Genomic DNA, 12,584 nt, shown 5'->3' with positions numbered 1-12,584 from the left:
ATTACTACATGGTGACGCAGATATGTGCATACTCCAAGTTGTCATGTATATAAATTATCACTTCGTGACCTAAAAAAAATGCACATTTTCCCACCAAAATCCCTCATATCTTACAATTTTGATCAGAGCAGATCTTGTCACTCTCTTCCTGATTTGGTCCATTTAATCTACAAGTCAATGCACAAATCCAAATGTCTTGTATCTTGGTGTAGTTCTTAATGCCGTAGAATGTTTAAGTGTACAAAATGGCGCCCGCCCATGTTAAACTCTTGAACTAGTGACACTTATCAAATTTGTTGTCACGGTTCTTTTAGTTATATGCTACTTTAATAGAATAATCTCCAACCATTATACAAAATTTGCCTCAACACTAAAGTCGCAAACTTGAAACTATTATGTAATAAGCCAATTTTAATAGATATCCTTTGGAGCTTCAGTGTCAAGGAATAAATGTCAGTTACAGGTCAAGAGAGGTGTTTATAGGGACCTCATTAATGCGACAATTCTTGACCTTTCGAAAAACAATACAATACGGTGTAGATACCGTTATCTCGTCCCTGGAGCAGTGAAACTCAAGCAGGAACAATTTTAATAGTAATAATGTTTGTCTTGTTAAAAATTTGTTTATTACACATATTATTTCTGTATGCATCAATTATCATACTCATTATTAGAGACGGCCGACACTGAATATAACTTACTATATTTAACTTTTACAGAATGTCTTGAAATTAAATGCATAATGCCAAGATATGTGTAGGTTGATGCTTCGAGGTAAGCTTTATGTCTTTAAATTGCTGCAAGCTATAAGCTGGAACCTCGAATTATAGTTTAATCATATATAATTATATGCTATATGTTGCTAATTGATATTCATAATAATTGATGGGGTTTCCTTAAGTTTGGATGAATACCGTGACTTACGGCGGTTTAATGGTTTACAGATAACTTTGTAGTTAAACTTGTAACGTTTATCAACGTGAGTGAACTAACATTCTCGGAGAGCGCCATCTTTTTAGTTCAATTTTACGGATTTACGGCTTCCATGTAATGTTAGTGAGACTCATTCCAGTGTATATATCGAGGGATTATATTAGTAGTAGACTGTGGACTATTCTTATAATTGAAGTTTCGCCCTTATTAAGAAGTCAAACGCTGTCTATTCTGAGTTAATATTCTATTGCTTCTCAAAATGATCTCTTTTTTTACCGGCAGTCTTGTTTCATGTGCTGTTAATAGACACACTGGCTTTATGATTGCTGATTCAGTCTTTAATGGATAATTTGTCTATAATTGAAAATATTTACCTTTTCTTTCACCAACTTCGATTATCTGCAGTAATTGCACCATGCATTGTGTCAGTCGTGTAGGCTACGCTTTTAGAGGTTGCAACTTAAAACAATATAGTACAACACAAACTTACCAAACTCACCAAATCGGGATTTTGAATATGTTAATGAGCTAAATCGATGACTATGTCGATTTAAATAGGTATATGCCAATTTGAGTTGCTAGAAACTGGTATAATTCCAAGGAAGTTGACTTCTACGGATTTAATTCGACATATCATAGATTTAAACTGGTAGATGTCGATTTAAATTGACATATACCGATATACTTTACATATCATCGATTTAAGCTGGTATATGTCAACTCAAATTGGTATATGTCGATTTAAATCCATGATATGTCGAATTAAACTGGTATATGTCGATTTAAATCGGTAGAAGTCAATTTAAGCTGCTGGAAACTGGTATAAGTCAAATGAAATTGGTAAATGTCGATTTAAATCGGTATGTGTCAGTTCCCCACGATTTGAGACTGATGGCCCGCCATATACGACTGGACAATGAGTCTATGAAGATAAGACTGTCTACGAGATGAAGTAAATGAGTTACGGTACCGCTTGATTCCAGTTCACATCTTCCTTTCAATTACGCCAGTTAGTTATGCCGAGAGCAAAGAAAGGTCATATACAGGTATATCGATAGACCTGCATTACATACAACGACTTGATACGACCTAATATTAGATTTGCGTATGAATGAACTCGCTCTAAATGTTTAGTACAGCAACTGTTGTTCATGTCCATCGACCGTGCATCAGTAATCACTACTTTGTGTTCTTAACACTGTAACGTGTTTCACAGGACACGAACAATAGTTACTGTAGTCTGTACCAGCTATGAGTATAGGGTGCAGCCTCTCTTATGTAGTAATTTCTGTCATATTTAATTTCGCCGAGGAACTGTTGAACTCATTGAGTCGCTACACGCGATTACACATAATATTGTCAAAATGACGATACATAAGTTCAATTCGGTACAGCTTGAAAGCTGACTAATCAACACCATTCCTGTCACTTTACCGCTACGAAATTTATTTTAGCTGGGTGACGACACACAGATCACGTTAGACGCGTGCTGTGCAGTGTGAACGAAATTTATTGCACACTTATATGCATACTGACATATGACATGACCTTTCTTATTAGGTAAACTTTTTTTTTCAGTTTGGCGAACTGCTCCTTGGCAATTATTTCCCAAGGCAGATGTGACAAGGGATATCCCCTGTAGTAGCCGGCTGAGATGCATTCTAGGAAAAATAAAACGTCTGGCAAAGAAACTCGAGAGAGGTTACATACCAAGGATGACCCCTGTTTCTTCGATCGGTGAGAAAGTTGTCAATCGCAAAAGTGTAGACCTGCAATGTTCTGTACAAGGTTAAAAACAGCTGTCAAAATGAGTTTAACGTCACCCCATGCCCTCCCTCCCGTTGTTTTCTTGATTCATGCTGGGACAGCTGCGAGAAGGAATTTCCGTCAAGACAAAAACAGGTTGCTACGATGCTACTCAGGGGACATGCGAGTTGTATAAATACCATGTTACAATGTTTCTATTTTTACCGAGTTTACCTAACAGTACAAAGGAAACGTCTCAAATTATCGAGTTGTGTGTCACACGTATCTTGAAAACACATGAACAATACTTCGTCGTGTTACCAAGTGTTGTACAACGCAGTAACTCGACATTTCGTTTAAGTTGGTGTAATTTCCTCATTTGCTTTAGCTTTACAAAGTCGAATGCAAGCGACGTTCACTTAAACAATTGGGCTGTATACGCAGTGAATATTCATGAACCAGTTAAGTACCCCCTTTATACTTTTTGCAAGTTATTCTGGTTTGAATCGAAATTGTTTCATACTAATTGCAATTAAATAATGAAAACATTTTACTCTTATACAGTAATGCAACACGGCATTTGAATTTTATTGTGAGTTAAGTAACATGATACTGAGTTGTGTAACTTTACCTTGAAGTTGCGTAATGTATTTAACAACTAAGGAAACAAAAATAACGATTATTATACGAAAACAAATATATATGTCATCCGGTCACAATGATGATTATCACGTTGATTGTAAAATTACATTCGATTATATTTCCAGCGCCATCTTCTGCTCGGTATTTGACTGTGTTCGCACCAGAATCAAATCGACTGCCGGATGCTTTACCTTCGACGAGTCGTATTGTCACGTGACCACTGTTGTCAACCGCCCGAGGCGAGTTGTAAGAGACGAGAGCGCTATCTGATGTGGCAGATTGGATGTTGACATCAAATGATGTTGGACAAGCTGTGAACTCTGGTGGCTTCACGTCTGTATGCGAATGGAGAAACAGAATGGGAAGAACAGGAGTTTATTGTACATCCGTGTCCACGACTTTATTCATGCAAACCGTCTGCGTTTAATAATCAGTTAACGTGTTTCATTTTGAAACATAATACTATATCTTTACAGTTCTCTCAGTACATAAATGATTGTTTTATAGACTATATACAGCAGTACCACATTAGCATATGATAATTACTTACAGCCTACACAAATATTAGCTCTTTACCAAATTTTGGAATATATAATATAGGATAACCTGTAGAATTAAATAAAGATGACAGGTTTTACGGTGAACAAAATAACAACGGTCGTGAATTCGTGCTGCTATAATTCAAAGCAGGTACTACATTGTATGTGTATACATGTCTATATTCATAATATGACTGGTTGTAGAAAATCATTTTGTGTAACATGCATTATTCGTTTGGCTTCCGGCATAAAGATCCATTCGATATTAAGCCAAGTAAGAATTGATTTAACTCTGAATCGATTCATTCGACACAATGTTTCAATCTGTGCGGTAAAATCTATACTCTATTATTGACTGTTTAAATCAACTTCAGAGTGCTCATTCCCTGGCGAAATTATTTCACATGCTCTTTATACAGAACGATGTAACTGACCTTGACAAATTGGAGGATTGGCACTCCAGACATGACCGTTACAGAATAACGCTGACGATTGTCCGCTAGGAATCTCAAATCCTTCGTCACAGTAGAAAGTACACAGACTCATAAACCGGTTACTGTCAGAACAGGACACAGAACCGTGTGATGGAGCCACTAGTGGAGGACTGCATGTCTTAACTAATGATGTCATCAGACAAAGGAAAAACGGTAATACCTTCATTAGTTTAAAACATTATAACGCTATCAGTGTAGTGTAGGTTACAGGATTATCACCACATGAACAAAATTAATCTCTCCCAATTCTCCAACTCTTGTTTTGTTTTTTAAACCAAGGATCTCGATCGACATCTTAAAGCTGTACATTGAAACGAAATATCAAGTAATTATTTCCCGTTCCCATTCTTTCTCGGCTACGTGTCCCCTCCATCATTCGCTATCAATCACCCCACCTCGCCCCCTGTTGTTACGCCACCCCTTCTCCTCTGCCTGTACTTCCCTCTCTGGTAGCACATCCTCTACTGTACCCCTAACCCTAATCCTAACCCTTCCTCTGCTAGCCCGGCACTGTCCGATCACTTTCTGATAAACCTTTTTAAAACGTTTTGCATAGAAGGACGTCTGAGGTTATTCCGTCACTTGTAAATAGTTTGAGTAAAATAAGGCACGACAGACTTCTGAACGTTCATTGGCTAGCATTTAATTTAAATATGTTTATTCAAGTGAGTAATGAATAAATATCATAAAACGATTGTAAGGAAATCAAGGTCGAAAAATCAAATAAGTAAAATGACGAGCTAAAACAACACAATAAATTGAGAGGATTACCAAATATTTTTATTATATTTATTATTTCAGGATGAAAAAGTAACCAGTGTGAAATACTTATCTTTGAAAATGATAGCACACAGTTTACTTTATGTATATTGCGTTAGTGATAATACAATAAACAGCACTATATAGTTATGGTGTAGTAATGCTTTCTGATAATTACCTTGACATGTAGGTATTGGAGAGGACCATCGTCTCGTGTCTGCGTTACAATGAGTCGTTGCGCTCCCTGATAATGTGTATCCATGGTGACAGGAGAAGACACATTGTGACCCACCAATGACACCGTATGTACATACATGTACTCCATTACTCACCGGTGGTATCGGTGGACACCGGATAACTGTTGAAAGAAAAATGGTGGGATTTACTCAGTTAAGTAATATAATTCCTGATTCACTGCGAGGAATAAACACGTACGCCTCAGTGGTTAGAAACATATACAGATTACGTGCTGTATTTATCGGCGGAAGCCTTTGTGATATTTTCTACACATATCAAAAATTATGTAACGTAGGATATACAGAGTTTGCTGGAAACACAATCATGCAGTGATTTGTGACACTGTAAACTCTATACTCTGTACAAGTCCCTGTATGTCCTCTCATGTACGTTGCACACGTGTTTGGGGTTGGTTGATATTGGTGATTTCAAACCCCTATATACCTACATTTAAAATAATAAGGAAATGCATATACTCTGGCTATCAAGCTTACTTTCAACAGTGAATTCAATTCTGCATGTTGCTATATTCCCGGCGAGATCTTGAGCTGTGTATGTAACTGCATGGTGACCTTCGGTAAAAGTTGAACCAGGAGCCGGTCCGGACCGGCTGTAGAGTGTCGGAACGAAAAAAAAGATGCATTTTAAATAATCAAGTAGAACATATAGATTCGGATGTTCTTAATGTTCATGTTATATGTTTGTAGACTATTAGGTTAATATCACACAGATCCAATGTTATCATTATCTCTTTTTTATGCGTAAAAGTAAGTTGGCCTGACGTTTCGACCCTAGCAGGAGCTTCTTCAAAGGCTAAATGACAAGTAAGAATTACAGAAGGGACAAAAACACGCACATAATACAGAAAGGTTAATGAGCATGGTGAACACAAAGAGATTGATGTGTGGGGATTATTAGACAAGAGATGGAGAGAAGAAAGAAAGAAACCAATATGGGAAGAGGATAGGTAGGATATAAACAGTGTGCCTCAACTGTCTATCTCCTACCTCTCCACAACACTTCATAGACTCCTTTGTATGCATCGTGAATGTTTACTTACGTTGGTGAAATATCAAAGATTGGCATCATGCAGACTGGAGGTGGACCGTGGCAATAACCGCTTCCGCCTCTAAAACAGAACATACACAATTTTCCTCAGTGACACAACACAAAGATGAAAGTGGAAATCCTAGCTACCATCCACCCTGATCATCTCACTTCTCCTCCCTGGGGCCTATTTAGAACTTTACTATTATAGGGAAAATGGGGGGGGGGTTGATGCAATGCCTCTAGGGGAAGGCGACAAGATTTTCTAGAAAAAAGGAAGTTCTGAAACTATGTGTTCACTTTATAGTATGTTATAAACAGATAGATGACATGACATGTTTAAAGAGTTTAATTATGCATAACGATTTAAAAAGTCCTGTGTCTAGTTAGATATAAATGAGCAAGTTTGAGCTAAGATATATGGCAACGTATAACGTCTAACAAAAAGGGCGCAACGATAGACATGGCTAGACTTTCCAAACCATGGTTTCATTTAATTGTTGACGTAAACGGACTCAAACCATGGTTTCATTGAATTGATGAAGTAAACAGTCTCAAACCATTGTTTCATTGAATTGATGAAATAAACAGACTCAAACCATGGTTTCATTGAATTGATGAAGTAAACAGACTCAAACCATTGTTTTTTAATTTTTGAAGTAAACAGACTCAAGCCATGGTTTAATTGAATTGTTGAAGTAAACAGACTCAAACCATGGTTTCATTGAATTGATGAAGTAACAGACTCAAACCATGGTTTAATTGAATTGTTGAAGTAAACAGACTCAAACCATGGTTTCATTGAATTGATGAAATTAGCATACTCAAACCAAATTATCAATGAATTGATGAAGTAAACAAATGGATATTTCACGTTAAACGTTGGGTGCCGCTTTTAGTTTTCATAATTAGTATTTTACCATATTTAATTCTAGTTTGGCCTATTTCTAATTAATGATTTTAGTTGTTTGATATTATCGTTTTTAATTTGATAATAGTTATTTGTTTCTGGTCTTTCCGTCTGTTTATATTTTAATTTGTATCTTTTATGGCAATTTTGCAATTTCCTGTTTGAGACATAACAAACAATATGACTCACTTACTCACTTAACATATGTCAGCAAGTTGATTTGATTGCATCACTTATCGCATTTTACATGTGCCATCGATCAAGTTACAGTAGTTCGCCAGTTAGATGTGCCACAAGCAAATCCTTGAATTCAGGGCAACTTGCGATGGACAAAATACAGAGAATTAAGAAAATGCCAGACTGTATGATATACACTTTCATTGTGGATATTTAGTATTAAAGAAATAAATATACAGGTATAAAAGTGTTTTCTTCACTCACTGCATTCTTATTGGACGATCATCCGTGGCGGTTGGCTCAGTCCAAGTGACCACTGTTGATGTGGTTGTTATGGGAACAGTCCAGTGTGATCGACAGTTAGTAAATGTAGGGGGTGTGGTATCTGTACAGAAATAAATGTTGTTTTTAAGCACCTTAACATAGTTAAAGTTAATATAAGACGGTTGCGTTAATCCTGCGATGATTCAATGAAATTGAATTAAATGAGTTAGGTCGCACTAGACCAGAAATGAACTGGAAGGTGGAGAGGTTATACTTCGTTATGACAGCCGCGCGTAATTACCAGCACATGTGACTAAATGTAAATTTAACACGTGAACTGGGTGCAGGTGGATATAGCCAATAGGAAATAAAGTTCGACATTAAATTGACAGGAGTTAGACCAAAACAGATACTTTTTTCTATTTCCTTGCGACGGGGGGGGGGGGTGGGGGGTTATCAACCATGCACTGATGGAGGAACGGAAGTTGTCTAAGACGTCATGCAGACCAGAGGAGGAGTAAAGGTGGATGGAAAACCCCCATTCCCGTCTGAAAAGGCTTGGTAAATCATTGGGTGCTAGTATAGATGCAACATGGTGCTTTACTTTGCAGGTCAGAGGACATGCATATTGTGCCCCTTTTTAAATTCTTAGTAATTCAAGTCACAACTCAGTTCTGCTTACAGGCCTGAGTTTATTCTCATATCGTCAATATGGTGACGATAATTTCGATCCAAGCAGTTAAGTTTCACTCACCTGCCGGTGGTGCCGGCGCAGGAGATCTGCGTCTTCTTCGTCTACGCCAACCATCTGAAAAAAAACAAAAAACAAATAAAACAAGCCTAGTAAAAGACTATACTTGGTATTGTAAAGACTTAACTGTGCAAGACTCACAAAAACTGTTCCAGCCACTTATGGCAGGGTGAAGTATTAGGCAGAGAAGAACAAGCTACATTGAAACAGCCACTATCTATAGAAGTACACAGGAGTACTCACATGGTACCTTCAAGAAGAATTATCATTCATGATTATGTTAAATCAAACTGATAAGAACCTACGTTATTATGTGTGTGCAGCTGTTGTGTATTATGTGTGTGCAGTTATTTAAGGTGTTAAATTCAAAGTTAATACAAAATAGATGTACTGCAATAGCGATAACGACAATGGGTAAATTCATTGAACTGAACTAAAATGTCTCGTAAAATTGCTAGTTTGGCATAAAACGACATGGAAAGAAAATTGTATACATGAACCTTTCTTTAATAAAATGACATTCAGATTAAACTTTCGAAAGAGTAAAACAAAACATTATGTCACTTACCAGTCGGAGACACACAAACCAAAATACAAACGGTGATTAAGAGACCGTGTAACTTCATCTTGGAGACTACAGCTGCTTCGAAGTCAGTAAATTTTTAAAATAACGGCACTTCATAATTTCCCCACAGTTTTGAGGCAACATTACACTTCAATTGACTCCAGACTTCTTGGAAACACAACGTATTTTTCCATGGTTGTTTATCGAGGTCAAAGGTACAGTCAGCTCCCGCTATGAGGGCGAGCGGAGATACACAGATGCTATAGCAATACGTCCGTTGAGGGAATATTCGAACACACCTGCCAGCGGGCGGATCATACACGTATCACCAATACTGAGCTTGAATATTCACTGTTTAAGGAGAGTAATTGTCTCACTGTCTATAATTCTGGTTACTGTACAGAGTCCCCTAGAGTTGACCCCATACGAACGTCTTGTTTCATAGAAATCAAATTAATTGGAACTACATCAGTTATGTTACATACGGTTCGATCAAACTATGCAAGCTGACTTCAGGTAAAGATAGTTAGGATAGTTAGAATTTACAGCGGATTGCCCAACAAGCGGAGATGGGGTGGCGGGGGGGGGGGGGGGGCGTGTAGTATGGATTAACCGTGTGAAGTTGGGGGAGTAAGCTTCAATCATTTGCAGGGCAAATGTTTTTCATGGCGGAGAGGATCCGCCATAGGCAGCACTTTTATCAGCATTATGTTCTAACTCAGCCCCATCCCCCTCCCTTACCCTTTTCCTATCCCCAATTTCTAACATGTGTCAGGGCATCTACAGTCAATATCATCCTTTAATGTGGGATATCAATTGCTCATGTTTCTGCGTTAGGCCTTTCAGTAAATTCATTGTTAATTGTTAAAGTTGGATACAAAATGCTGCGATATTGTTCAGTAGTTCCACTGGCCCCTTATTAAAAAACGAAACCTCCCGGACGGCAGATAATTTACCCACAGGACGCAACATATCCCTTGCACCTGTGCTCTAAAACGGCGATAACTGCTAAACCACGCACTCATCCATGCATGTGTTTAGTTAACTTTTAACCACACCCTGGAGACAGTTATATGTTTATTCAAAACGTTACATGTTGTGTATCTGGATAGGTCTGGAATCATATTACGTTAACATTTATACAGAGTTAATCAATGCACGGTATTATACGGTACTATACGGTTTGTTTAGATTTATCTATTTCCAATTCATCAACATTTTCATTTAAGATCGAATCGTATTTGCATGTAATTGTTCATAATGATCGTGTTTGTAACAAAAGTTGTATGAACATGAATTGTTGTGTTATAATTTCAGTCCGTAGGCAATGAGTACTACTTTATTTGTTTTAAGCAATTCGAATATTGTTATATTATTTAGTGACAATGAAAGGACAGGGAACAAAATACACATAGAATTAAGTAAAGGAAGAAGTAATCCACACATACGGCACGAAATAGAAACAGGACGAGGTCGACCTAGTAGTGTCACAGAACTTGAGGAGGGGGGGGGGGGGGTATCTTGTTTCATGTGTGAATGTTCCCTTAACAACCTCTAATTGATGCTAGTATCTGGATTGTTGTTGAGTGCTGCTCTACATTTTTCATTTTAGACTTAACTTAAAGACAAGTACACGGGTTCTTTTTTCTGTCCAATATGGCTTTTGACAAGACATATCAAGTTCCCGTCACACATACATATTAAGTTCCCGTTACACATACCTTGTCACGGCACATTTGATTCCCCACCTAGCCGTGTTACATGAATCGTCCATTACTCTCATCACCTGTTTCGAAGTGATGTATCCCGGCTTAGTTATGCACTTTCGTACACACGTATAGAGAACAATTCTGAAAGGGTCTATCAGAGAGCTTTGTAACTTTAACTCCGGTCCAGTAACGCAAAATGTTAAAGTTTGGCGGTATCGAACTGGAATTGAATTGAAAACACAGAAAAAAAAGGTTTAAATCAAGTAAACGATAACTTCACAGATGATATACTTTACTTTTATTCTAATTCATTGCTTGACGTACAATGAAACATCGTCGTCGGTAAATGAAAAGTATACATGTATCCCCATCATATGTTCATTTTCCACCAATCAGAGGAGCGGTATATTAATTTGGATCTTTAATCTCTACTTATGACAACTGGCCAAGAAAATGATATTCACGCATCTTTTCCTTTGTTAATCTAGACCGATGAAAGCAAGACTCGAATACAGGAAGCTCGAATCTTCAACGAAGCGTTTTCCAGCACCACCTATGTGTTGGAGATGGGACCGATTTCGAGAGTGGAAAAGTGCTAGCAATTATTGCTATGTTATTGAACGCAATTGTTAATATTCTTGCCAAACAGTCAACAGGAGTAATCCCGCCACTGCAATTAACCTGTTTGACGGGATTTTGCTTTTTTAGTTTCTCTTTATTAAATTATTTCTTCATGACTCGGAAAGAATCCTTCCGATTGGTCCACAGAACATTCGTTGTCATGCCAACCGTCGCTGGAGTTCTAATGTTTGTTTCTTTGTATTTTGAGAACCTGGCCATTTTAAAATGGTCACCAGGTAATGTTTGCCCTATGCTTTACAGCAGTGAAGTAATGACATTCAGCCTACTAACTTTCACCTATTTAAATTTTAGATTCAAACCGATGGTAATTTTAGTGATGTTTAAGTGCTATTTTAGGTGTCATCTTAACATTGCAACCTTCATTCATCCTTTCTCATTGGACGACTGAAGGAAATAGAACCGGTTTCTATATCGCCTTTGGTAGTGGAATTTTGGTCTCTACACATTAAGCTAAAAATGCTTAAATAATGGTAAAACCCATTATCTACTGGTACTCATACGATACTCAAGCGATACATTTTCTAATCGGTGGGGCTATTTCAATTTTAACCAAACAAACTGTTTTCATTTCCCCGTCTGCTGGGTTCAATCTTTTCATAGTGCTGTCTGCTAGTATAATAAGAGCAGCTGCATTGATGACGACGATGTACGCCCTAGATACCGAACCAACATTCTCATTATCTATCATTTTAACAACCGAAGTTCTGGTCACCTATTTATTGGAATAAATCACCATGAATATAAACTCTTCTTGGTTGTCTATATCCGGCCCTTGTCTCATCACATGCTCATGCGTATTGGCGATTCTCAGCTCTTACGAAAAAGTTGACATCAGTCCTTGCGATGAAAAGATGACTTGGATTTCTCTGATTGACTTTTGCTACGAATTAGAAATTGTCGAAACATATCAAAGCTTTGGTGCTTTTTAGCATCTGTTTGTTTCGAATAAGATAACATAAATAGTAAAAACAAAACCAACAAACATAAACAAGTAGTTCTGGTTTTATTGTAGTTGAAATTGAAATTCCTTCCACTTGAAACCAAAAACAAAACATATCTGTAGATTTATCCCCACAGTTCGTAGCATCGTGAGAAATTAAAATTCCTCTTCACCGAGAAGTGATTTCATATTCTAATTCAGGATAAATATATCCAACCCGATGAGACCA

General features: G+C 37.4%; 1 protein-coding gene across 1 annotated transcript; it reads right to left on the bottom strand.

Annotated features, from left to right (window-relative positions):
- Window positions 1-2,425: 2,425 nt before the first annotated feature.
- Window positions 2,426-9,279, bottom strand: LOC139983267 (sushi-repeat-containing protein SRPX-like). The gene is made up of 8 exons (XM_071996699.1): window positions 9,068-9,279; window positions 8,503-8,556; window positions 7,749-7,869; window positions 6,411-6,479; window positions 5,845-5,960; window positions 5,292-5,471; window positions 4,295-4,477; window positions 2,426-3,656 (listed from the first exon to the last, which is right to left on the bottom strand). Exons 1-8 carry the CDS (start codon window positions 9,123-9,125, stop codon window positions 3,385-3,387), a joined length of 1,053 nt encoding a protein of 350 aa, XP_071852800.1. The 5' UTR covers window positions 9,126-9,279; the 3' UTR covers window positions 2,426-3,384.
- Window positions 9,280-12,584: the final 3,305 nt, after the last annotated feature.

Source organism: Apostichopus japonicus, chromosome 16 (assembly GCF_037975245.1).
Source record: "Apostichopus japonicus isolate 1M-3 chromosome 16, ASM3797524v1, whole genome shotgun sequence".
Classification (NCBI taxonomy): Eukaryota; Metazoa; Echinodermata; class Holothuroidea; order Aspidochirotida; family Stichopodidae; genus Apostichopus; species Apostichopus japonicus.
The sequence above is the reverse complement of the archived record's forward strand: the minus strand, read 5'-3'. Positions and strand labels throughout refer to the sequence as shown.

Bases quoted from the DNA above. Each gene is read 5' to 3' on its own strand.
- LOC139983267 (XM_071996699.1), bottom strand. From the start codon at position 9,125: ATGAAGTTACACGGTCTCTTAATCACCGTTTGTATTTTGGTTTGTGTG. The intron at 8,557-9,067 runs GTAAGTGACATA...GTTTTTTTTCAG, and splicing joins GGTTTGTGTGTCTCCGACTG to ATGGTTGGCGTAGACGAAGA. The intron at 4,478-5,291 runs GTAATTATCAGA...TGACATCATTAG, and splicing joins TCCAATACCTACATGTCAAG to TTAAGACATGCAGTCCTCCA.